At 45.2% G+C, this 27,329-nt stretch overlaps 1 protein-coding gene across 1 annotated transcript in view; it reads right to left on the bottom strand.

The window, feature by feature from the left end:
• specc1la (sperm antigen with calponin homology and coiled-coil domains 1-like a) overlaps positions 1 to 27,329 on the bottom strand; it is a 477,385-nt gene that overhangs the window by 267,335 nt on the left and 182,721 nt on the right. The window contains exons 8-9 of the mRNA XM_070888305.1: positions 19,524 to 19,687; positions 17,451 to 17,545 (exon numbers count right to left, since the gene is read on the bottom strand). Coding sequence (XP_070744406.1) covers positions 17,451 to 17,545; positions 19,524 to 19,687 — 259 coding nt within the window. The remainder of the gene's footprint in view (positions 1 to 17,450; positions 17,546 to 19,523; positions 19,688 to 27,329) is intronic.

The following is a 27,329-nucleotide window of genomic DNA, read 5'->3' as shown; positions in this document are numbered from 1 at the left end:
AGGTTAGCCTTCTGTTTGATGTTCACTTTATTGCAGCCATTTATCAAAGCAAGCAATTAGAAAGAGCAAAATACCTACTTATTCTGTTTTGATCAAATGAGGCTGGTCAGACCAGACATTGTGCTCTCGCCTCCTCACAGCGAAGTCCTGGTCTACACTAGCGTGTTTGGGGGAGGGCTGCTTTCCCAGAGAGGAATTGGGAAACAGTTCATCCCAGGTAATTCCTCCCCCCCTTCCCCCGCCGAACACAGGCACTGGGTGCTGGAGCAGAGGGACTGTAATGAAGGTTGATGCACAGCCATTCCATACTCAGTAGATTCTATCATATCACAAAGCTGCACTGTTCATCGATCATGATCTTTGTGGATTTATTTCTGTTCTCTAGCACTTGCTCAAAGAGTTGCTTCCCTTTCATTTGCTACAGAAAACCAAACAGTTCCATAGCAACCACACCACCAACAAACCAAACTAGACTAAAACTGTTCCCACAACTTCAAAAACGTTTTTTTTTACTGATAGGATGCGATATTCCCTCAAAGGCCATTGTCTCTGCCTCAACTTTACGCCTTATTAGCAACCCTTTTAAAGCTATAAATTGTATTAGCTGTTATTAGGGGCAAGAATGGAAGCCACTAATCGCGACATTTATCCAAGAAGCTGACTGTGTGTTATGACATTTGCTCTGCCTCTTCTCAAAGACATTATAGAGGTGGATTCCACCAGCTGCACTCTAAGCAGACAGTGATGCGAGTAGGAAGCTCATGAGGCATGCCTGCCAGTTATCGAGACACACTCCTGTCACTGCCACCCATGTTGGGAGTGTTGGATCACAGAATCATCCTTTATATCCAACGGGTTCCTGATCACCATTCTTTAGCTTACCAGATATACATCTATTACACAGTGGGAGGCTCTATCACAAGCAACAGCACAATCCTGCCCATACCATTCCCATTGGCCCATCCATCACCCTTGTCCTTGCCAACCGCCACTGATTTGCCACCTTCCACATACTGAAGTCAAACTTCTCGTTCTTTTTCAAAAATTCCTTCATGGCCCTGCCCATCTCCACAATCCCCTCCAGCTTTACATCCAAATGTGTGCCCGATCCTCCAAATGGGCTCTGCTGCAAATCTCCACTCTCCTGCCACACTTGGTGGCTGGGCCATCAGCTGTCTTCGCCCAACTCTGGAAATTCCTCCCGACACTGCTTGGCTTTGTCACTACCCTCCCAGGCGTTCAAAGCCTCCTCAAAACCTAGCTGACTAGACATATGACCAACTCTTCTAATGTGAAGCACTTTTATTAAAAGGTACCATATAATGCTTGTAGTAGCTGTTGTCATTGAAGAGGGCATTCAGCCTTCCCTCATACATAATCAGCAGAATCTTCTCAGAGAAGTGGCCTTATTGCGAATTCCATTCCATCCCATTAACAACAGCTGTACTGACCCACTGTGCATTCCTTATATTGGTTGTATGTCTATCTGGATTGTTAATAGGTGATACAGCAGCATAATTGCAGTGCTGGCTCCTCACTCGAATATTACGTGGAACACATCCAACCTCTAAGAAAATGTTTCAGCTTGCAATACATTAAAATGCAATTTATCCTAGAGTGATTTCTAGTTCATGACTTCACACATGACACCTACCTTTATTAGGATCAACATTACTGTCAACAGCTAATTTATAGACTAATACAAGCATTAATGCAAGCAGAACTGTTAGTCAAAAAAACACAATGAGGTTTCACTGTAGCACATTTCATTTGCATTTCTCTCCAGTGCAGAGTAAATGAACTGTATGAAATGACTTTCTTTAATTTTATCAGTGGCTCATCGCCATCTGCTGATAAAAGAGGAAACTGCATCCAAGCCTCGGAACAAAATCTGTTTTAATCAGCCCCTAAATCAGCTCTAACTTGTTTATCTCTTTGTAATATCAATATGAGATAAATCGCAGCAATGAGATTTTTCCTCATTTTCTATCAAACCATTCACATTCTCCGTTCTCATTTGACGTTAATGGAATAGCTTTTACTTTTTGACGTGTTGATCTGCTCAATCATTCCCTTACCTCTGCCTTTGATGCCCTGCTGCTCAGTAAAGCTTACTCTCTCTCAGTTTGTTCCCCCAGTACAGCCCCCATCTCCACTCCCTCATGTCCTTCCTCCATTGTGTTGCTGGGTGGGACTGCCCTCACCTGCTTCCATCCTTATCTATCCAGAGAAGTTCCTGCAATGGCTTCCCTTCCTGCTCCTGCACCATTACCTCTGGAGTCCCCCGCTTCCTCCTATTTCTCATCTACATGCTGCCATCTACATAAACCTCTCTCTCCCTTCCTTAAAACCTACCTCTTTCACGAAGATTTTAGTCACCCCTCCTAGTTTCTCCTCCTTTGCTTCTGTGTCAATTTTTGTCTGATTATGTTCCTGTGAAGCAACTTGGGATGTTTTACTGGATAAGGCACATTGTTGTCGTTTGCTGTTCATCAATTAGGTCGGCTCAGAGTGCAGCAAATGGATAGCATCAATTGTTATGATGGCAAAGATGAAATAAAAAAGATTTCAGAGTGCAATCCATACATGTTCAAGTAAAGGCATACACACCAAGCATGAAAATGCCTGCAGTACAAGTCTGGCATGAGCCAAAAGTCATTCAACAGCATCATTTCCTGATCTCCAGGAGCACATTCTGTCACACCGTTACCATTGTGTGGGATTTTCCTGTCTGCTAGAGAGGGTGATTATCGATCAATTGCTTCCATTAATGACAAACCTTTGGCAAGTCTCTCTCTGCACACTCTAACTTTCAAACTTGGGAGATTCACGGTATAGAAACATAGAAAATAGGTGCAGGAGTAGGCCACTCGGCCCTTGGAGCCTGCACCGCCATTCAATAAGATCATGGCTGATCATTCACCTCAGTACCCCTTTCCTGCTTTCTCTCCATACCCCTTGATCCCTTTAGCCGTAAGGGCCATATCTAACTCCCTCTTGTATATATCCAATGAACTGGCATCAACAACTCTCTGCGGTAGGGAATTGCACAGGTTAACAACTCTGAGTGAAATAGTTTCTCCTCATCTCAGTCCTAAATGGCTTACCCCTTATTCTAAGACTGTGTCACCTGATTCTGGACTTCCCCAATATCGGGAACTTACTTCCTGCATCTAACCTGTTCAATCCCATCAGAATTTTATGTTTCTATGAGATCCCCTCTCATCCTTCTAAACTCCAGTGAATACAGGCCCAGTCGATCCAGTCTCTCCTCATGTGTCAGTCCAGCCATCCCGGGAATCAGTCTGGTGAATCTTCGCTGCACTCCCTCAATAGCAAGCATGTCCTTCCTCAGATTAGGAGACCAAAACTGAACACAATATTCCAGGTGAGGCCTCACCAAGGCCTGTACAACTGCAGTAAGACCTCCCTGCTCCTATACTCAAATCCCCTAGCTATGAAGGCCAACATACCATTTGCCTTCTTCACCGCCTACTGTACCTACATGCCAACTTTCAATGACTGATGTACCATGAAAACCAGGTCTCGTTGTATCTCCCCTTTTCCTAATCTGCCGCCATTCAGATAATATTCTGCCCCCAAAGTGGATAACCTTACATTTATCCACATTATACTGCATCTGCCATGCATTTGCCCATTCACCTAACCTGTCCAAGTCACTCTGTAGCCTCTTAGCGTCCTCCTCACAACTCACACCACCATCCAGTTTCGCGTCATCTGCAAACTTGGAGATATTAAACTCAATTTATTCATCTAAATCATTAATGTATATTGTAAATAGCTGGGGTTCCAGCACTGAGCACCCCACGAGTCACTGCCTGCCATTCTGAAAAGGACAAGTTTATCCCGACTCTCTGCTTCCTGTCTGCCAACCAGTTCTCTATCCGCGTCAGTACATTACCCCCAATATCATGTGCTTTAATTTTCCACACCAATCTCTTGTGTGGAACCTTGTCAAAAGCCTTTTGAAAGTCCAAATACACCACATCCACTGGTTCTCCCTTGTCCACTCTACTAGTTACATCCTCAAAAAATTCCAGAAGATTTGTCAAGCATGATTTCCCTTTCATAAATCCATGCTGACTTGGACCGATCCTGTCATTGCTTTCCAAATGCACTGTTATTTCATCTTTAATAATTGATTCCAACACCTTCCCCACCACCGATGTCAGGCTAACCGGTCTATAATTACCCGTTTTCTCTCTCCCTCCTTTTTTATAAAGTGGTGTTATATTAGCTGCCCTCCAATGCATCTGAACTGATCCAGAGTCGATAGAAGTTGTTGGAAAATGATCACCAATGCATCCACTATTTCTAGGGCCACTTCCCTAAGTACTCTGGGATGCAGACTATCAGACCCCGGGGACTTATCGGCCTTTAATCCCATAAATTTCTCCAACACAATTTCCCGCCTATTAAGGATATCCTTCAGTTCCTCCTTCTCACTAGACCCTCGGTCCCCAAGTACTTCCGGAAGGTTATTTGTGTCTTCCTTCATGAAGACAAAACATCACACCCAATACAATTATTGGGGAAAGTGGAGTATTTCTCCAAATATCTTCATTCCAGAACTGGTCTCGTATATTCCCACAACCAAAATGCATCACTCAAGCACTAATAAATGTTAGTTTTCCCCACCTCAGCAGAAAATGTGCAAACACCTTGAAGATGTTTGTAGCAGGCCAACAACTGCCCAATAATATGTGGTGGGGTGGTTTAATCCTGGGGCATGGGGGCCGGGAGAGAGGATAGGATTGGATTTATCCGAACAGTACACTTGGACTGACAATGCTAAAATACAAGGTCAGCAATTTTCAAAGTAAATGATTGATAAATGTGATTGTCAAACGTGAATTTGAACAGACCGTAATTACGTCATGCAACTCCAGGCAGCAATTCCCCATGTGACGAGTTCTGTGATCTCACCAGAGACTGTCTGGAAAGACACCACCTCTGAGGAAGATTGAAGCAAGAGTTGATCTGAATTACTGGTTGATGCTTCTTAACGTTCAGTGCAAAGCAGGAATGGCAGAGAGACAGTGCATTACCATAGGTCACTGTAGACAGTGGAGAGGGAACAAAAAATAAACTAGTGAGGTAGAACATGAATAAAATAAATGCAGCACTCTTAGAAATAACAGGACAATGTCTGAATGGTGAAACATATAGGGTACTTTGCAACTTAACCCGAGTCATTAGGAATACCAAGTAGGGTGCATGATGTTGAACCATGCAATGTTACTACAGGTATGTAGATTTGAGTTTGTATCTGTATGCTGTTTTTACAGTGCAATCAAGGAGTGAAGCCAATGGATCCCCAGCACAGGAATGGGGAAATCTGATTGAATTGTTTTACTGCAAACTCCCAGGTCTCCTTCCCAAGTGGCCTCTTTTGGATAAGAGAGGCTACAAAGTCTGAGGATAGGGGGCAGGATAAGAGAGTTTACAAAATGGGGAGGAGAAATTCCACTCTGTGTACTCTGATAATGTTTTGAGTTTTTAAATTGGTTTTCCATCATTTGGAAACGACACTAATACATTCAGACTGGTAAATGCTTTTAACCCAATATAGAAGCAACGAGAAGTCTCCCGAGATGTGATGGCATAAAATTTCGAACAGCAATACAAGGCCTTAGTGCTCATTTGACATGGTTACAGGCAAAGGAAAGGTTTGCCCAGGGAGCTTGGCCTGCAGAACACTTGTCTGAGGTTCGCCAGCTACACAGCAAGGGAGCATCATCATCAGCAGTCCCTCGAACGAGGAGGACTTGCTTCCACAAGTGTTCACAGATGTTTCAATGAAGGACCCGATGTTCCAGTCCTGAACCCCAATTAAGGGGTTGGAAAATGCCTGTGCATGGATTTTTTTTTTAACATGTGGTGAAACGGTTGTAAGCTCGGCAAAAAGGTTGTGGTGACAGAAAGGATGCCGAAGTGCTCAGAATGGTGCATTGTAGGCATCATTGATGATTAAAGAGTTGGAGGTCCTGTTGCAGCAAGTGCCTCAATAGGGCAGCCCCTATTTGGGTCTGAAGGCCAGCTGTCTGGATGGTTGAGCGAATCACTGCAGTCAGACAGCTCCTTTGCATCTGACTGCCGATGAGGAATTGCTAACTGGCATCAGGAAGCAAGCAAAGATAACTGTGTTCTTCCATTTTACTAACAGTTGTTGTGGGGCTCTATCAGCCATGACACAAACCCGAGTTGGGAACTGCCAGCAGCTCTGAGATAACATCCCAAGCATTGTGTACAACAATTGCCACTTTGCACCCTTGCGATTGGGGCTAAGCTGCATGACACACCTTTCTGCAGGTGGCAGACAAGAAACTGCAAACAGATTCTGAGGCTTTTTCTGCTGTTTAGGGTTTTCTCAGTGAAATCAGCAATCTTAAATGCAGAGGATAGTCTTGTTCCAACAACAACTAGTATCTATATAGCGCCTTTAACATAGTAAAGCGTCCCACAGGAATACGAAAAAAAATTTGACACTGAGCCACAAAAGGAGAGATTAGGACACATGACCAAAAGCTTGGTCAAAGAGAAAGAAAGACTTGCATTTATATAGCGTCTTTCACGCCCACCAGGCATTGCAAACGCTTTACAGCCAATGAAGTACTTTTTGAAGTGCTATCACTGTTGTAATGTAGGAAACGCGGCAGCCAACTTACGCACAAGCAAGCTCCCACAAACAGCAATGTGATAATGACCAGAGAATCTGTTTTTGTTATGTTGATTGAGGAATAAATATTGGCCAGGACAACAGGGATAATTCCCCTGCTCTTCTCATCTGAAAGATGGCACCTCCGACAAGCGCAGCACTCCCTCAGCACTGCACTGGAGCGTCAGCCTACATTCTTCGTCTCAAGTCCCTGGAGTGGGACTTAAACCCACAACCTTCTGACTCAGAGGCGAGTGTGCTACCCACTGAGCCACAGTTAACACAGAGGTAGATTTTAACACGTGCCTTAAAGGAGGAAAGAGGGGTAGAAAGGAGGAGGTTTAAGGAGGGAATTCCAGATCTTAGGCCCTAAGCAGCTGAAGGTACGGCCGCCAATAGTTAAGTGATTAAAATCAGAGATGCTCAAGAGGAGCACCAATATCTCGAGGGGTTGTGGGGCTGGAGGAAATTAAAGAGACAGGGAGGGGCGAGGCCATGGAGGGATTTGAAAACAAGGTTGAGAATTTTTAAAATCTCGGCATTGCTTAACCAATGTAGGTCAGCGAGCACAGGGGTGATGTGAACAGGACTTAGTGCAAGTTAGGACACGGGCAAGCAAGTTTTGGATAACAAGTTTACGTAGGGCAGAACATGGAACTGCAGCCAGGAGTGCATTGTAAGGAGTAACAAAGGCATGGATGAGGTTTTCAGCAGCAGATGAGCTAAGACAGGGCCGGAGATGGGCAATGTTATGGAGGTGGAAGTAGGCGGTCTTACTGATGAGATGGTTTGAAGTAGAGAAAAGAAGTCAGAGGTTATCTTTGCATTCCAGGAATAGTGAGCAGTTTTGGCAGATGAGAGCAGGATCTGATTTTGCTTTATGTGATACATCCAGATCTGGCGGTGAATGGCTAAACCAGTTGTCCGATATATCCATTCAAGTCTACGCCCCTTGGACTTAAAGGAGTGTAAATGAGGGCCGTACCAGGGGTAACAGCCAGGGTGAGAGACAGTAATGGTTTTAATAGGGATGAAGGCATCAAAGGTGGTGATGAGGGTGTGACTGAGCAGGTCAGTAGCTGCAGAAAAGTAGTGGTGAATGGAGGGCCAATGGCTGGACAGTTTGGAGTTAAGTGCCGTTGTAAGTGAGTTGGGAGAATTTTTTTTCCAGGGGCGGACACAGATGGAAATAGGGTGGGAGGGTAGGGATGTGGATGGAGAGCGATACGAAGAAGTGGTCAGAGATGGCCTTTTCTGTGATTGACAGGATGGGAGTAGTGAGGTCGTGTGAGATGGTCAAGGGGCTGGCCGTGAATATGGGTTAGGAATTTTACATGGAGGGAGAGATTAAGGCAGGATAGGAGGGTAGTGAATTCAGAGGAGAGACAGCATGATAAATTGAGATGCAGGTTGAAATCATCGAGGATGAGAAGTCACGGTGCAGAGGTGAGGGAAGAAGCCAGTGAAGATATCTCGGTTAAGAAAATGTTGATGGTACTTGGGTGGGTGGTAAAGAATGAGAAGAAGGGAGGGATGGAACATGTGAGATGCTCAAAGGAGAAAGTTCCAAAGGAGCAGGGGGACAGATCAAGGTGTGACTTAGTGATGAGAGCCACACCGCCACCGCAACGGTCTGGACGGGGCAAGTGGTGGAAGGTATAACCAGGCGGGGAGGCTTCATTTCAGGGTAAGGTATTATCACCTGGCAGCCAGGTTTTAGTCAATGCCATGATGTCGCTGCCATCATCCACAATAAGCTCATGGACGGACATTGTGGAGGGAGATGTGGAGAAGGCGGTCATGGCTGATCCACTGCCTGCGTCCACAGCGTTGGGGGGGTGAGTTGGACGGGAGGAGATTGGCAAGATTAGCCTCCAGCGGACACGCTGGGTGAGAAGGTCGGTGAGAAAGGAGGATGGAACAGTTGGGGTTCCTGCTCGTGGGGAGGCAGAGACGAGTGCCTCAATGGGCCCTTCCAAGAGTCACAGAGGGAAGCTGTAGGCTTATCTAAGATGGAGTCAAGCCTGGGACGGTGGCAGGAGAACAGGAAGGTTGGGCTAGGGATTTGGGAGGGCAGAGTATCCGAGAGAGGAGAAATGGAAGGAGGCATGATGACAGGAGAGAACAGTCAGGCAGGGATAGAGAGAAAAGGAAGGGAAGAAAAAAGTGGAAATAGACGTGATCGGTTCGCGTCCGGAGCAGCAGCCAAAGTTTGCACGCAAATGGACACAGGGAAAACTCAAGTTACATAGGCCTGGTTACGTAGGATACATATTTCCATGTATAACGGCGAATAGATAGGAGACAACAGGAGGCAGTCCAGAATTAAACTTAAGAGGTCCCGTGGAGGGATAAAGTTGACGCAAGTTCCAAGAGCTAACCATCCTGTGTTTCATTGCCTTCAAATATTGCAGCATCGAAGAGTGGCCCACCATGAAGGCATCATGGCAGCTTCCTGGATAATAGCCACTGATGCACATGTTTCTGCAAACATTAATTGGAGTGCCAATCTTTTCTCTTCATGAGGTTGATGTGAAAAGCCATGTTGCCATGGGTACTGTAAAGTCCTTACTCTACAGTATGAAACTATACGAGGCACATTCTGGGGACAAGGTCACTCTGTGACCTTAACTCTTTATTCACAGGACTCCAAAGACGATGCAACAAGAGCAATCAGAAGAATGCACAGTCCCTGCGGTCAGCCCAAACAGGCCGGAATCACCACGGGTGACAGACATTCACTTCAGTGTTCAACAACCAGAGCCTCAACTGCGGCGCTCCACGAGCGTGGACCACCCGAAAGACTAAACCTATGATCCCAATGAGACTTGGGGGGGGGGGGGAGGTGATGTCATGTATGTAACTACAATGTAACACCTGCGTGGGACCTCCCTTTTTATACCTGTGTAATCAGGTAAGGAGTGTGTCCCACAAATTCACCCCATATGGTCAAGGTGTGCATCTAGGTTGAGTGTATACAGTAATACAGTGGTGTTACATTGTGGTTACATACATGACATCACCTCCCCCCCCCCCAAAAGTCTCATTGGGATCATAGGTTTAGTCTTTCAGGTGGTCTGTGCTCCCTCGTGGAGCGCCGCAGTTGGGGCTCTGGTTGTTGGATACTGACGTGAGTGTCTATCACCTGTGGTGATTCCGGCCTGTCCGGGCTGACCGTAGGGACTGTGCATTCTTCTGATTGCTCTTGTTGCTCGTTCACTGGCGGTGTTATGAGCTCCATCTCATGGTCTTCTTCAAGTTCCTCCGTGTCGATGCTGAAACTTTTTTTTTTTTACTTGGACCAGATGCTTAGGGCATATCTGACCATTGTTGAGTTTTACCATGATGACCCTATTCCCCTCTTTGTCAATTACAGTGCCCTCAAGCCATTTGGGCCCCGTGGCGTGATTGAGGACGAAGACAGGATCATTTATTTCTATACATCACCTCCTCGAATTGCGATCATGGTACTCGTTTTGTGACTTGCGCTTGCCCTCAACTATGTCAGTCAGGACTGGGTGAATGAGGGAAAACCAAGTTTTGAGTGTCCTTTTCATTAGTAGCTCTGCGGGCGGGACCCCCGTGAGCGAGTGCGGTCGGGATCTATCGGCCAGCAGGAGACGTGATAGGCGGCATTGTAGGGAGGGTCCTTGAATCCTGAGCATACCTTGCTTAATGATTTGGACCACACGTTCCGCCTGGCCATTGGAGGCCGGCTTGAACAGCGCAGTCCTGACGTGGTTGATGCCATTGCCCGACATAAACTCTCGGAATTCGTAGCTTGTGAAACATGGGCCATTATCACTAACCAGGATGTCCGGCAAGCCATGGGTTGCAAAGATCGCACGTAGGCTTTCCACGGTGGTGGATGACATGCATGAATTCAGAATGATGCACTCGATCCATTTCGAGTACGCATCTACCACAATAAGGAACATCTTTCCCATGAACGGGCCCACGTAGTCAACATGAATGCGTTACCATGGCCTGGTGGGCCAGGGCTATGGGCTCAGCGTGGCCTCCCTGGGAGCATTACCCAGCTGGGCACACGTCGTGCACCTGCGAACACAGTGTTCCAGGTCTGAATCAATTCCAGGCCACCAAATGTGTGACCGGACAATGGCTTTCATCAGCACAATACCTGGGTGCTCGCTGTGGAGTTCCCTGATGAATGCCTCCCTGGCCTTCTGGGGCATAACTACCCAGCTACCCCATAGTAGGCAGTCGGCTTGGATGGAGAGCTCATCTAAACGTCTGTGGAACGGTCTGACCTCCTCAGGGCATGCTCCATGTGCGGGCGCCCAATCTCCAGTCAGGATACATTTCTTAATCAGGGATAGGAGGGGATCTCTGTTTGTCCAGATTTTGATCTGGCGGGCTGTGATTGGGGAGCTTGCGCTGTCAAAGGCATCGACAGCCATGACCATCTCAGCGCTTTGCTCCGCTGCCCCCTCAGTGGTGGCCAGTGGGAGCCTGCTGATTGCGTCAGCGCAGTTTTCAGTGCCGGGCCGGTGCCGGATGGAGTAGTCATAAGCAGCCAGCGTGAGAGCCCATCGCTATATGCGAGCTGATGCGTTGGCATTGATGGCCTTGCTGTCTGACAACAGGGATGCTAATGGCTTGTGGTCCGTCTCTAATTCAAACTTCCTACCAAAGAGGTACTGACGCATTTTTTTTTACACCATAGACACATGCAAACGCTTCCTTCTCGACCATCCCATATCCCTGTTCTGCTTGAGCGCGCGATCTGGAGGCATAAGTCACAGGTTGTAGTTGACCCTCAGCATTGCCCTGCTGCAACACGCACCCAACCCCATAATATGATGCATCACATGTCAGACAATTTAAAAATTTTTTTACAGGGGTCGTACAGGGTCAACAACTTGTTTGAACAAAGTAGGTTTCACGCCCGATCAAAAGCCCGTTCCCGACAGTCCCCCCAAAACCAATCACAATCCTTACGCAGGAGCATGTGTAGCGGCTCCAACAACGTGCTCAAGTTCGGTAGAAAGTTCCCGAAATAGTTGAACAGTCCCAGGAATGAACGCAGCTCCCGATATGTTGCAGGGCCTGGGTGCTCGTCGAATCACCTCTGTTTTGGATTCGGTGGGCCGAATCCCATCTGCAGCAACCCTCCTGCCCAGAAACTCAACCTCAGGAGCGAAGAACACACATTTAGACTTCTTGAGTCGCAGGCCTACCCGGTCCAGTCGGCGTAGCACCTCCTCCAAGTTGTGGAGGTGTTCCTCGGTGTCTCGACCCGTGATGAGATATTGTCCTGGAATACGATCGTTCCAGGAATGGATTTAAGCAGGCTTTCCATGTTTCGTTGAAAAATCATGGCCGCTGATCGAATGCCAAACAGGCACCTGTTAGAAACAAACAGTCCCTTGTGTGTGGTGATGGTGGTCAGTAGTTTAGATTCGTCTACCAGTTCCTGGATCATATAGGCTGAAGTGAGGTCCAACTTGGTGAACAGCTTGCCGCCTGCCAGTTGGAGAAGAGGTCCTCTGCTCTCGGGAGCGGGTATTGATTTTGTAGGGACACCCGATTGATGGTGGCCTTGTAGTCGCCACAGATCCTGACAGAGCCATCTGCTTTTAGGACAACAGGCGAGAGATGCTGCCCTCTCTCAACAGCCGGTCCAATTCGCTCTCGATCTTTTCCCGCATCACATACGGCATCGCTCTGGCCTTGTGGTGCACTGGCCTGGCGTCCGGGGTGATGTGTATCACTACGTTAGTGCCTTTGAAAGTCCCAACGCCAGGTTGGAATAGTGAATCGAATTGTAGGACTTGTGAGCACGAACTTCGCTCCACAGATGACATTGCGTGAACATCCCCCCCATTTCCACTTCATCTCGGCTAACCAGCTCCTCCCCAACAGTGCGGGACCATTGCCCGGGACAATCCAGAGCGGCAGCCGATTCACTAACCCATTGTGCGTGACAGCCAACATTGCACTGCCTAGCACCGGAATGATTTCTTTAGTGTAAGTCCGTAATTGTGTCTCAATACTTGCTAATTTGGGTCTACTGGCTTTAAGTGGCCATAGCTTCTCAAATTCCTGAACGCCCATGAGTGACTGGCTGGCCCCAGTGTCCAGCTCCATGCGTACTGGGATACCATTTAATAAAACCCCCATCATCATTGGTGGCGTTTTGGTGTCTGAACTGTGAATATTCACCACATGGACCCGCTGAACCTCGGTGTCCATCGATTTGCCCCAAAAGTCATCCTGCCTCAAAGAACCCTCTTCTGGTCCATCCGCCTCATATATTAATCTGGTTCACCACATGGACCCGCTGAACCTCGGTGTCCATCGATTTGCCCCAAAAGTCATCCTGCCTCAAAGAACCCTCTTCTGGTCCATTCGCCTCATATATTAATCTGGTTGCAGACTTCCTGCACATTCGAGCTAAGTGGCCACTGAGATTGCAGTTCCTGCAGACAAACTGTTTAAATCTGCAAGATCTAGCTGAGTGTTTTCCCCCACACCTCCAGCATGAGTTAAAGTTTCCATTGTTGGGGACAAAGGGACTATGGCCAGGCATTCCGCGCTGACTGTCCCTTTGACTGCTCTTAAGTACCCGATTAGTGGGTGTCAATGGCCCCATCCCGGGCCGCATTGTCCACTGTGATGGCGTGAATGTCCGTTCAGCCTGCCATTGTCTCTGTTGAAGTCCTACTCTGGGGTCTATTGCTGTCTGGGGAGTGTCGGACTGTCCCTGCCTGCCTGCGCAGCTCTAAGTCACATTGATGATGTTGACTCCCTGATCCATTGCCGCGTTAGAGGCAGAATTGCGCGCGTATATTATTTTCGTCTCTTCCTCCGCCGCCATGAAAGTTTGAGCTATCAACGTCGCCGCCTCCAAGGTCAAAACCTTGGTCTCAATTAATTTGCGGAAAATTCCTGCATGGCCGATGCCCTCGATAAAGAAGTCCCTTAGCATCTCCCCACTGCAGGCATCTGTGAACTTACAGAGGCTGGCCAAACGCCGGAGGTCTGCTACGAAGTCCAGTATGCTCTGTCCTTCACGACGTCGGTGGGTGTAGAATCTGTGCTGGGCCATATGTATGCTACTCGCCGGTTTGAGGTGCTCCCCGATCAATTTGCTAAGTTCTTCAAAGGTTTTGTCAGTCGGCTTTTCGGGTGTTAGTAAGTCCTTCATGAGCGCATAAGTCTTTGATCCGCAGCTGGTCAAAAGATGAGCCCTTCGCCTGTTGGCCGCTGCATCCCCCAGCAATTCTTTTATAACGAAGCTTTGCTGAAGCCTCTCGACAAAATCGTCCCAGTCTTCCCCAACACAGTACCGTTCCTCTGTGCTACCGGTGGACATTCTTGTGGGTCGTGAATTCCCGTTTCTCGTCGCCAATGTAAAGTCCTTACTCTACAGTATGAAACCACACGAGGCACATTCTGGGGACAAGGTCACTGTGACCTTAACTCTTTATTCACAGGACTCCAAAGACGATGACTCTGCGTGGGACCTCCCTTTTTTATACCTGTGTAATCAGGTAAGAAGTGTCTCCCACAAGTTCACCTCTTGTGCATCTAGGTTGAGTACATACAGTAATACAGTGGTGTTACATTGTGGTTACATACATGACCGGTACCACGTGCGACTCTCTGCAGAGTGTAATGTAGCCAAGTTTGCTGATGATACAAAGATGGGTAGGAAAGCAAGTTGTGAGGAGGACATAAATTTGGCAGGTGGCGTATAATGTGGGAAAGTGTGAGGTTATCCACTTTGGCAGGAAAAATAAAACAGCAAATTATTATTTAAATGGAGATTACAAAATCAAAATGCTGCAATACATAGGGACCTGGGGGTCCTTGTGCATGAAACACAAAAAGTTAGTGTGCAGGTACAGCAAGTGATCAGGAAGGCAAATGGAATGTTGGCCTTTATTCCAAGGGGGATAGAGTATAAAAGCAGCGAGGTCCTGCTACAACTGTACAGGGTATTAGTGAGGCCACACCTCAAGTACTGCGTATAGTTTTGGTCTCCATATGTAAGGAGGGATATACTTGCATTGGAGGCTGTTCAGAGAAGGTTCACTAGGTTGATTCCCGAGATGAAGGGGTTGACTTATTAAAAAAGGTTGAGCAGGTTGGGACTATGCTCATTGGAGTTTTGAAGAATGAGGTGATCTTATTGAAACATATAAGATACTGAGGGGGCACGACAAGGTAGATGCAGAGAGGATGTTCCCCCTCATGGGGGAATCTAGAACTAGGAGGCGTAGTTTCAGAATAAGGGGTCGCCATTTAGAACTGAGATGGAGGAATTTCTTCTCTCGGAAGGTCTGTGGAATTCTCTGCCCCAGAGAGCTGTGGAGGCTGGGTCATTGAATATATTTCAGGCAAAGATAGACAGATTATTGAGCGATATGGGAGTGAAGGGTTATGGGGAGCAGGCAAGGAAGTGGAGCCGAGCCCATTATCAGATCAGCCATGATCTTATTGACTGGCGGAGCAGGCTCGAGGGGCCAAATGGCCGACTCCTGCTCCTTTTTCTTATGTTCTTAAACCCTACCAGCTGCTGAAAGCTCCGCATCCTATCCAGCCGGTGCTTCCTTTCCACAGGGAAACTGATGAAGGTATTTCCCATTGCAAGCAAAGGTCCTTTTCCCGATACAAGTGGGCACTGCAGACTGCGTGATGTGGCAGAAGTGTCCGGTGAGGTGGAGTGGCTTGGAAGGATCCAATAGCATCAAGCTACATGCTGTGGTATCCTTCACTTCCACAGGAAGCACCAGCTGGTCCAGATCAGTGTGCAGCAGGTGACAACTCTGGTAGTCTGTACTGTGAAGCAGAGGTGGTGAACACAGGACTCTGCTCTGTCCATATAGTCCACAGGGTACTTGACTCATGTGGCCAAAATGTCTGAGTTGTCTGCATCTGTTGGCTTTCTTCCTTACCTCAATTGTGCAGCGTGTCATGAAGCCCCAAAAGAATCTCAATCCTCACCTCTTTGTATGGTGCAATGCCAAAGTCAGCAGCAAACAATGAAGGAAAGCATTGTGGGTGAGTGGGAGAGAACAAAAATACAAACAGGACAACCCAGAAATAAGAACTTATGCAAAATGGTGCCAGAGTACATAAAAATTATCCCCTCCCCCCAAATAAACAATACAACTTACTTCCTCTCTTTAAGAGACTGCCTTGAGCAGGTAAATTCCCAAACACTCTGGCGTATTCAGTTTTTAAGGATGAGGCTCATATTGTGGGCAGCACCACACCCATGCTTACAAGATTGCCACAGATAAACGTTACACTGTATTGAAATATCTTAAGCAGCTCATGAATACGTAGGACCTTACTCGTCGACCCCAAAATGCTTGTCGTTTAAACAAGGCCTGGCCAGGCGAGGCCCAGCACCCAACTTTCCAAGCTGCACCCCAATATCTCAACAAGAAATACAAATTAACTAGTTATTCAACAATATTTACCAATGTTCAGTGGTATCCAGCTTAACAGGCCATATAACAGCAAAAGCAAACTGAAAAGACGACAGCCTTAACCTATTTGCCAATCGTAAAGACTTTGTTATAGAATAATAGTTTTTGCATCATTTGCTTGGTAATCATGCAGGCCTCTACAGACTGGCACTTTCTACAATAGTTTACCTCAGTGAATTGAGTAGAAATGGGCAACTGAAAGACAGGACAATCGAGTTGACCATTACCCGTAGGGGGGTCCTGGGACCACTTGCTGTCATTGTAACCCTCATCACTGTGGGTTGTCAGTTTTGTCACAATCCCATACTCACAGAATGTTCATAGAGATAGTTCTGTAACTTAGTCAAAAAGTTCAAATATGATTAGAAAACCACATACTAAGCTGAAAATCCCACAAGTGCACTATTTACTAAAAATACATTTTATTTATTTATTTAGCTTTAATAGTTACCTAAGTTCTATTGAGCAAATTAAGGGTCACTATGCTAGCCATGGTGGGTTTTGTAACTCCCTGCTTTAATTTTACAATCTATAATCATCCCACTGGCACTGGAATTAGATTCACACAGTGAAACTGGCTCACTATTGTCCTTGCCCCTGCTCTGGGCTCTAAGGCAGCCCAATGACCGGTGGCAGATTCCAGCCATTTAGAGTATGCTGATTTAACCACTTAAAATGTTTAATGTTAAGTACCTTCAGTACAGCTAAAAGTAAAGTCAATATCTTGAAAGAAAACTTTATAATCAATGTATGATGGAGATGTGAGAAAAATGAAGTGTTTTTGTCCATGAGGTTTATTATATTGCCCTCTGTTACAATACTACCACTTCATGATTGCCATTGCCTTTTGCAATTGTTATGTTGTACAGATCAGGATAGCTCAACTAAAAGTGTGAATATAAAACAGAAAACCATAGACTGCAGATACTCTGCCCAGAGATATATCAAGTTCATGGGTATACTGCAAATCAACAGCACTGTCTTCATATCTATTGAAAGTTTTAGAATGAGAATGCTCAGTCTAACAATGGAAACACACATTCGTCACAATATTTCCCACGGTTCGAGGCTGTGTAAATGGAATGAAGTGCAAGGAAACGGGAACGGTGAAACAAAAGACTAAATTATATATTAAACTTTGCATGCCCAACAGTGAAATCTTTGAATATTGGTGGGGGAGGTACACCAAAATTTAAATTTGAAGCCAGGTTTCAATAATCAGCACCCCAGCTATAGGAAGTAATAACATAGGAGATCTTCTCAGTCATACAGCCAGCTGTGCATTGGCTACATACAACATTACTGACCTGCATTGGTGATACAGCGGCTGCTGGTGGGGTTTTCAGAGGGCTTGGGCTGAGGGGGCTTCGTGGAATGGCAGCTGCAGCAGTGTTGGGGACAACTAGAAAAACAAAATAATGACTCTTAACCCAGAAAGTAATTTCACATTAACAATTTTGAAATATCATTCACCTTCAGTGGTACCTCCCAACCCAATCGACAATGTGTGGCTAACTCAACTCCAACCGTCCTAGCATCCTTAAAAATCCAAATGTGGAATGTTAGAAGGAAGGAAGATTTCAGAGTTTACAGTTTGCAACTCTGCTTATCGTCAAGTTATAGGGATACACTCCAGGATGCATGTCGAAAATTTAAACAGGATCAACCATTTATTTGTTCATGGGTCTGCCTAACCTACCCCTCCTCCAAAATATTTACGTGTCTGTTCTGCAAATAAAGATATTTTAAAAAGGAAAATACACGTATTTGAATGGCTGCATTTATAACAGCAGTCAGCTAGTGTGTGGGCATTGTGAAATGTCTTCCTCATGGAGAGATGGGAAGGGGGTGAGAGTCACTGGTTCATTATCCAATCGTCATGCTACAGCATGCAGTAATAGGAAAACATGGAGTGAAAGCTTCTAAATTTACAGAAGGAATGAAGCAAAGGTTATTTTCATGCAAATCTGTTTTAATCAAACCCCTTTCACTTCCCAATCTTAAAGATGGCCGAGTTGATAATTGCACGATGCGCGAGTGGACATTTGTATTTGATAATCTGGTTTACACAGACTGTATCTCCCAATCAATGAACACAGCGCATTGCCAACACAGCCCGAATAGTTCTCGGGACCAGAGTTGTCTGACATGATAGAGAAAGGAGTAACAGACCAAATTTGTACATGGACTGGCGATGTTAATGTTTACAAACAACTATACAAACAGAAGCACAATTATGTCTATCATATTCAATCTGTGAAGTAAGTATTTGGGATTAAAATACTAAGATGTCCACAGCCCCAGTTTGAAGACACTTTAGAAGGCTATATTGGCTCACAATCCCCTGCCTGAGCTTCAGTTTATATGAATGGTTTCCCTTCATTAGTACTGCCTACTGGGTTTGTGTTATTGGTTTACAGAGGGATTAGCAAATACCTTTATTCCATTATTTTTGCAAATTAAGAATCTTTCACTCCATGTTCTCCTTCTGCAGAATAACAAGACAGGTGCTCGCAATCTATCCCCACATCTCCACAGGCAAGTGATCAAGAAAGCTGCATTCATTCTTTGTATAAATGGTAAAGATTGATTTAAACTAGTAATCTATGCATATATTTCAAAAAGCATGTGCACCTTCTTTTGTCTTTAAAGCCATATTCATTGTATGGGCCTTAGAGAGTGGAACATAATAAGCAAATCTCACTCCAGCACAGAAACTCAACACTTGGGCTTGGCTCTTTAAACAAATGTCATTTTTGTTGTGGAGTCTCAGATGCAATCTTTCCACCAGTTAATATGATCAGAACAGCAGTGAGAGGTTGTGAACCTGTCGAGCAATTTAAGGTGGGTGTTAACTGAAAACGGTGAACAATTACTAGTCAGCAAATATTCAATGTGGCTCCTGCACAACTAACGGTTCAGTACAGCTTTACGTTTACTTTCCTTTATGGGCTGCCCGAAGTAAACTTTTCCAAAGTGAATGCTGAAAGTGCACTGGCTCCCCACGTGGCAGATTGTCAATCTCAAACATCGGGGAGATATGTTTAGTCTCACAAGGAGAGGGAGGAATCTAGATTATTGAAAAGAAGCAATTTTCCAAAAAGTCAAAGTCTTGTTGACAATCACAAAGGCCCATTTAAAGTACTGCAGTCGGTATCGCATAGCAGGAAATCCTGCTTTACCCAATCTGTACAAGAAAATAGTGTGCCTAAATACAGTGCTGAATATTTCAAGGGGGAATGCTCAAAACAATGTCTTTTGTAATAAAACTCAGATAAATGGACCCCCATCTGAACTGACCAAAGGAATTTGGTTTCCTTTGAATTTATAGACGTTTTAAAATATCAAATTAGTTTCAAGTAGAAGAATGTCACTGTTACCTTGGGAAGCACTGTCGAAGGATTTAATTAGCGTTTTGACGGTTGGGGATGGTTCAGAGGAGGTGGACGATCTGCGACTCAGACCCATACCTTGTCTTAAAGCAGCCAGATCTCGCTCTACAGCGTTCATGTAATTGTACATACGTCCCCGCTCTTCATCCTGCCTAAAGATCAAAATTAATGATACTATTATGTACGTAAAAAAATCTTGCAGCTTTTCAAGCAGACACCTCAGAACAAACTCCATTGCACTCAATTATGGCTAAGGTCATGTTGCTCACATTAATGCTGGAAATACATTCTGCCACAGGAAGAATTGTATCAGCTGTATCATAGCATGGAAGCAAGTAGTATAAGCCAGGCTCTTCCCCTGGACTCTCTAGATGCACCTCTTGGTGGCTAGTCACATTGCAGATTTCTCAGCTGGGGCAGAGCTGACATATGAGGAGAGACTGGATCAACTGGGTCTTTATTCACTGGAGTTTAGAAGGATGAGAGGGGATCTCATAGAAACGTATAAGATTCTGACGGGACTGGACAGGTTAGATGCGGGAAGAATGTTCCCGATGTTGGGGAAGTCCAGAACCAGGGGACATAGTCTTAGGATAAGGGGTAGGCCATTTAGGACTGAGATGAGGAGAAACTTCTTCACTCAGAGAGTTGTTAACCTGTGGAATTCCCTACCGCAGAGAGTTGTTGATGCCAGATCATTGGATATATTCAAGAGGGAGTTAGATATGGCTAAGGGGATCAAGGGGTATGGAGAGAAAGCAGGAAATGGGTAGAGGGAATGATCAGCCATGATCTTATTGAATGGCGGTGCAGGCTCGAATGGCCCACTCTTGCACCTATTTTCTATGTTTCTATGTTTCTTCAATAGCTTAAGTCCTCATATTTTGTCATCCTTGAAATCCCTACTGTGCTCTATTCTAATATCTATCGGCAGTACATTCATCTGCCAAACAGACACCATGTCCGGTCCACTGGAGATACACAAGAATATAAGAAATAGAAGCAGCAGTCGGCCACTCGGCCCTTCAGGACAGTTCCGTCATTCAATAAGAATGGACAATCTTTGCCCTCAATTCCACTTTCCTGCACTATCCCCACATCCCTTGCTTCCCTGAGTATCCAAAAATCTATCAATCTCTGTCTTGAATGTACTCAACAATTGAGCATTCGCAGATCTTTGAGGTAGAGAATTACAAAGAATCACAAACTTTTGAGTGAAGAAATTTCTCCTCATCTCAGTACTAGATGGCTGACCCCTTATTCCAAAACTATGACCCCCTAGTTCTAGACTCCCCAGTCAGTTGGAGCAGGAGTAGGCCATTTATCCGCTCAAGCCTGTTCCGCCATTCAATAAGATCATGGCTGATCTGATCTTGGCCTCAGCTCCACTTTCCTGCCCACTCCCCACAAGCCTTGACTTCCTTATCATTCCAAGATCTGTCTAACTCCACCTTAAATATACTGAATGACCAAGCCGCCACAGCTCTCTGGGGTAAAGAATTCCAAAGATTCACGACCATCAGAGAAGAAATTCCTCCTCATCTCAGTTTTAAATGGACGACCCCTTATTCTGAAACTATATCCCCTAGTTCTAGATTCCCCACGAGGGCAAACATCCTCTCTGCATCTACCCAGTCAGGCCCCCTCAGAATCTTATATGTTTCAATAAGATCACTTCTCATTCTTCTAAACTCAAATGCGTATAGGCCCAACCTGCTTAACCTATCTTCATAAGACAACCCCTTCATCTCAGGAATCAACCTCATGAACCTTCTCTGAACAGCCTCCAATGCAAGTATATACCTCCTTAAATAAGAAGACCAAAACTGTACGCAGTACTCCAGGTGTGGTCTTAACACCCTGTACAGTTGTAGCAGGACTTCCATACTTTTATAGCAGCGCATTTGGAAAGCAGTGACAGGATCAGTTCAAGTCAGCATGGATTTATGAAAGGGTAATCATGCTTGATGAATCTTCTGGAATTTTTTGAGGATGTAACGAGTAGAGTGGACAAGGGAGAACCAGTGGATGTGGTGTATTTGGACTTTCAAAAGGCATTTGACAAGGTCCTCCACAAGAGATTGGTGTGCAAAATCAAAGCACATGGTATTGGGGGTAATGTACTGACGTGGACAGAGAACTGGTTGGCAGACAGGAAGCAGAGAGTCGGGATAAACAGGTCCTTTTCAGGATGGCAGGCAGTGACTAGTGGAGTGCTGCAGGGCTCAGTGCTGGGACCCCAGCTCTTTACAATATACATTAACGATTTAGATGAAGGAATTGAGTGTAATATCTCCAAGTTTGCAGGTGACACTAAACTGGGTGGTGGTGTGAGCTGTGAGGAGGACGCTAAGAGGCTGCAGGGTGACTTGGACAGGTTAGGTGAGTGGGCAAATGCATGGCAGATGCAGTATAATATGGATAAATGTGAGGTTATCCACTTTGGGGGCAAAAACACAAAGGCAGAATATTATCTGAATGGCGGCAGATTAGGAAATGGGGAGGTGCAACGAGACCTGGGTGTCATGGTTCATCAGTCATTGAAAGGTGGCATGCAGGTACAGCAGGCGGTAAAGAATGCAAATGGTATGTTGGCCTTCATAGCTAGGGGATTTGAGTATAGGAGCAGGGAGGTCTTACTGCAGTTGTACAGGGCCTTGGTGGGGCCTCACCTGGAATATTGTGTTCAGTTTTGGTCTCCTAATCTGAGGAAGGACGTTCTTGCTATTGAGGGAGTGCAGCAAAGGTTCACCAGACTGATTCCAGGGATGGCTGGACTGACATATGAGGAGAGACAGGATCAACTGGGCCTTTATTCACTGGAGTTTAGAAGGGTGAGAGGGGATCTCGTAGAAACGTATAAGATTCTGACGGGACTGGACAGGCTAGATGCGGGAAGAATGTTCCCGATGTTGGGGAAGTCCAGAACCAGGGGACAGTCTTAGGATAAGGGGTAGGCCATTTAGGACTGAGATGAGGAGAAACTTCTTCACTCAGAGAGTTGTTAACCTGTGGAATTCCCTGCTGCAGAGAGTTGTTGATGCCAGTTCATTGAATATATTCAAGAGGGCGTTAGATATGGCACTTATGGCTAAAGAGATCAAGGGGCATGGAGAGAAAACAGGAAAGGGGTACTGAGGGAATGATCAGCCATGATCTTATTGAATGGCGGTGCAGGCTCGAAGGGCCAAATGGCCTATTCCTGCACCTATTTTCTATGTTTCGAAACTCCACCCCCGCCTTGCAATAAAGGCCAGTCATGGGAAAAATCCTCCCAGCATCTACCCTAGAAAGTCACTGAAGAATGTTCTGTTTCAATGAAACCACCTCTCTCATTCTTCTAAGCTCTAGAGAATATAACCCTAGTCTACTCAATCTCTCCTCATAGGGCAATCCCCCACCCTGGGAATCAGTGTAGTGAACCTTCATTGCACTCCCTCTATGGCAAGTAGATCCTTCCTTGGATAAGGAGACCAAAAATGTACACAATACTCCAGATGAAGTCTCACCAAGGCCCTATATAATTGTAGTGACATCTTTATTCTTAAAATTGGCTGTGTGGTTGATAATGAAGAGGAAAGTCATGGACTGCAGGAGGATATCAAGCGAGCAGAACAGTGGCAAATGGAATTTAATTTGGAGAAGTGCGAGGCGATGCACTTTCGAAGGTCAAATAAGGAAAGGGCATACACATTAAGCGGTAAGCCACTTAATAGTGTAGATGAACAAAAGGACCTTGGAGTGCTTGTCCACAGATCCCTGAAAGTAGCAGGCCAGGTGGATAAGGTGGTTAAGAAGGCATACGGAATGCTTGCCTTTATTGGCCGAGGCATAGAATATAAGACCAGGGCGGTTATGCTTAAATTGTACAATACTCTGGTAAGACCACAGCTGGAGTACTGCGTGCAGTTCTGGTCGCCGTATTATAGGAAGGACATGATTGCACTAGAGAGGGTGCAGAGGATGATGCCTGGAATAGAGAACCTTAGCTATGAGGACAGATTGGATAGGTTGGGTTTGTTCTCATTGGAACAGAGGAGGTTGAGAGGAGACCTCATTGAGGTGTACAAAATTTTGAGGGGCCTGGCTATAGTGGAGAGCAAGGGCCTATTTCCATTGATGGAGGGGTCAATTATGAGGGGGCAGAGTTTTAAGATGGTTGGTGGAAGGTTTAGAGGGGATTTGAGGGGGGGGGGGTTCTTCACACAGAGGGTTGTGGGGGTCTGGAACTCACTGCCTGGAAGAGTGATGGATGCAGAAACCCTCACCGCATTTAAAAGATGGTTGGATGGGCACTTAAAGTGCCGTAACCTGCAGGGTTACAGACCGAGAGCTGGTGATTGGGATTAGACTGGATAACCTTTTGTTGGCCGGCATAGATATAATGGTAAGTACTGCAGGGAATCGAATACTGCCGGGATGATGATCTGGACTAGTTTCGATTGCCTGGATGGGTCAGAGAGGAATTTTTCCAGATTTTTCCCCCCCCAATTGGCCTGGGTTTTTAATCTGGTTTTTGCCTCTCCCAGGAGATCACATGGCTCCGGTTGGGGTGGAGTGTAGAATGTTTCAGTATAAGAGGTGTCGCAGTTGTGTGGGGCGGACTGGTTAGGCTGGGTGCTCTTTGCCTTTCCGTCATTGTTCATGGGTTTATATGTAACCTTCAGGGCTGCTGACCGAGGGCCGTGCGGCTCTTTGTCAGCTGGCGCGGACACGATGGGCCGAAATGGCCTCCTTCTGCGCTGTAAATGTTTATGTTTTTATACTCAAATCCTCTTGTAATAAAGGCTAACATACCATTTGCTTTCCTAATTGTTTGCTGCACCTGCATGTTAACTTTCAGTGATTCGTGTACAAGGATACTAGTGTCCCTCTGAACACCAACTTTTCCCAATCTCTCACCATTTAAAAATATTCTGCTTTTCTATTCTTCCTACCAAAGTGGACAAATTCACATTTCCCCACGTTATATTCCATCTGCCATGTTCTTGCTCACTCACTTAACCTGTCTATATCCCTTTGCAGACTCTCTGTGTCCTTCGTACAACTTATTTTCCCACCAAGCTTTGTATCATCAGCAAACTTGGATACATTACACTCTGTCCCCTCATTTTAAAAAAAATATTCATTCCTGGGATGTGGGCGTCGCTGGCACGGTCAGCATTTATTGCCCATCCCTAATTCCTTGAGGAGGTGATGGTGAGCCGCCTTCTTGAACTGCTGCAGTCTGTGTGGTGAAGGTACTCCCCCAGTGCTGTTAGGGAGGGAGTTCCAGGGTTTTGACCCAGCAATAAGTCAGGATGGCGTGTGACTTGGAAGGGAACTTGAATGCGTGGGACATTGTCTGAAAGGTATGATTCTACGAGTATGACTATGTCAGGCTGTTGCTTGACTAGTCTGTGGGACAGCTCTCCCAATTTTAGCACGTCCCCAGATGGTAGTGAGCAGGATTTTGCAGGATCGACTGGGCTGGGTGTGCCTTTGTCCTGTCCAAAGCCGGAGCAAGGTCAAGGCCGGTAGGTTCTTCCGGTTTTATTCTCATTATTGTTTCTTGTCGTGGTTTGTTACAACTGAGGAACTAGCTAGGCCATTTCAGAGGGCAGTTAAGAATCAACCACATTGCTGAGAGTCTGGAGTCAGGTAATGATGGCAGATTTCCTTCCCTAAAGGACATTCACAAACGAGGTAAAAGTCATTGATATAGATTGAAAATAGCTGAGGCCCAAGCACTGATCCTTGTGGTATCCCACTAGTTACAGCCTGCCAACATGAAATTAACCTGTTTATTCCTACTGTTTTCTGTCCATTAACCAATCCTCAACCCATTTAATATATTATCCCCAATCCCATCAGTCCTAATTTTGTGTAATAACCTCTTGTGTGGCACCTTAGCAAATTATTTTTGAAAATCCAAATATACCACATCCACTGGTTTCCCCTCATCTACCCTGCTAGTTACCTCAAAACTGTATGAGGTTTGTCAAACACGATTTCCTTTTCATAAATCTGTGTCGACTCTGCCCAACCATATTATGATTTTCTAAGTGCCCTGTTACCAAATCCCTAATAATAGATTCTACCATTTCCCTACTACTGATGTCAGGCTAACTGGTGTATAGTTCAGTTTTCTCTCTCCCTCCTTACTGGAATAGCGAGGTTACATTTGCCACAGAAACCGTTCTAGAATCTAGAAAATTTTAGAAGATCAAAGCCAATGCATCCACTAGCTCTGTAGCCATCTCTTTTAAAATCCAAGGGTGTAGGCCAGCAGGTCCAGGGGATTTGGCGGTTTTTAGTCCCATTCATTTCTCCGGTACTATTTCATTACTCATACTAATTTCTTTAAGTTCCTCATTCACACTAGACCCTTGGTTCCCCACTATTTACGGAATGCTTTGTGTGTATTATACCGTAAAGATATTTGTTTAACATCTCTGCCATTTCCTTATTCCACATTATAATTTCTCCCGTCTCTGCCTGTAAGGGACTCACATTTACCTTCACTAATGTCTTCTTCTTACTTACCTAAAGATTTTATATTCTGCTTTTATGTCTCTCATGGGAAGGAGCTTATTATCCCAGGAGGGAGCCAGGTAATATGTTTCTTCCCATGATTAGCTGAATAGAACTGAACACTTCATCAGACAGAATCTGTCCAGCGCTTTAAACAACAATATAATTGCTTTTGATTTGTTCTGGGGTATTGTTTGTGCCTTTTTATGTACTGCAGCCAAACATTAGGCTGACTGTTTCATAGATTTATCTCGACCCCCTAATCAGGACCCCACTTTTGGATCCTTGCTCCAATACTAATTTTTTATCCACAATGAACTGTAGAATTTTATCCACATCGACATGCCCAGAAACCCCAGAGATCCAAGTTCTTCTGCATTTTCTTGTATTGTTCCTCATTATTAATTCTGCCTGCAATTTATCAGCTGAAAACTTGTAGATTTTACTAACAATACACCCTCATGATACAATGAATTCACTGAACATGATTTAGACTTTGGATTCATAAACACAATTTCTAAATTTGCGGATGACACCAAATTGGGGGCGATAGTCGATACTGAGGAGGACTGCAACAAATTACAGGTGGTTAATAAACTTGAAGAATAGGCATATCATTAGCAAATGAAGTTCAACACAGATAAATGGGAGGTACAGGTATAGGGAAGTCATTTTTTACTTGTAGGGTGCGAGTCTGGGTGGGGCAGAGGAACAAAGGGATCTCGGATACAAATACACAAATCATAAAGTTGTGACACAGGTTAACAAGGCCATAAAAATGCAAACCAGGCATTAGGCTTTATTTTTTTAATTTTTTTTTATAGAGGTATACAATTGAAAATTAAGGAAGTTATGCTAAATCTGTATTGAACCTTGGTTAGACCACTGCGTACAGTTCCGGTCGCCATATTATAAAAAGGATATGGGGCACTGGAGAGGATGCAGAGGAGATTTACAAGGATGATACCAGAAATGTGAGTGTATACTTTTCAAGAAAGGATGAACAGGCTGGGTCTCTTTTCTCTTGAAAAAAGGCAGCTGAGGGGTGACCTGATAGAGGTCTTTAAAATGATGAAATATTTTGATAGAGTGGATACAGAGAGAATGTTTCCACTTGTGGGGAAGAGCAGAACTAGAGGCCGTCAATATAAGATAGTCATCAAGAAATCCAATAGGGAAGTCAGGAGAAATTTCTTTAACCAGAGGATGGTGAGAATGTGGAACTCGCTCCCACAGGGAGTGGTTGAAGTATCAATGCATTTAAGGGGAGGCTAGATAAGC

The sequence above is a fragment of the Pristiophorus japonicus genome, chromosome 8, assembly GCF_044704955.1.
Source record: "Pristiophorus japonicus isolate sPriJap1 chromosome 8, sPriJap1.hap1, whole genome shotgun sequence".
In the NCBI taxonomy this organism is placed as follows: Eukaryota; Metazoa; Chordata; class Chondrichthyes; family Pristiophoridae; genus Pristiophorus; species Pristiophorus japonicus.
This window is presented reverse-complemented; position numbering and strand designations above follow the sequence as displayed.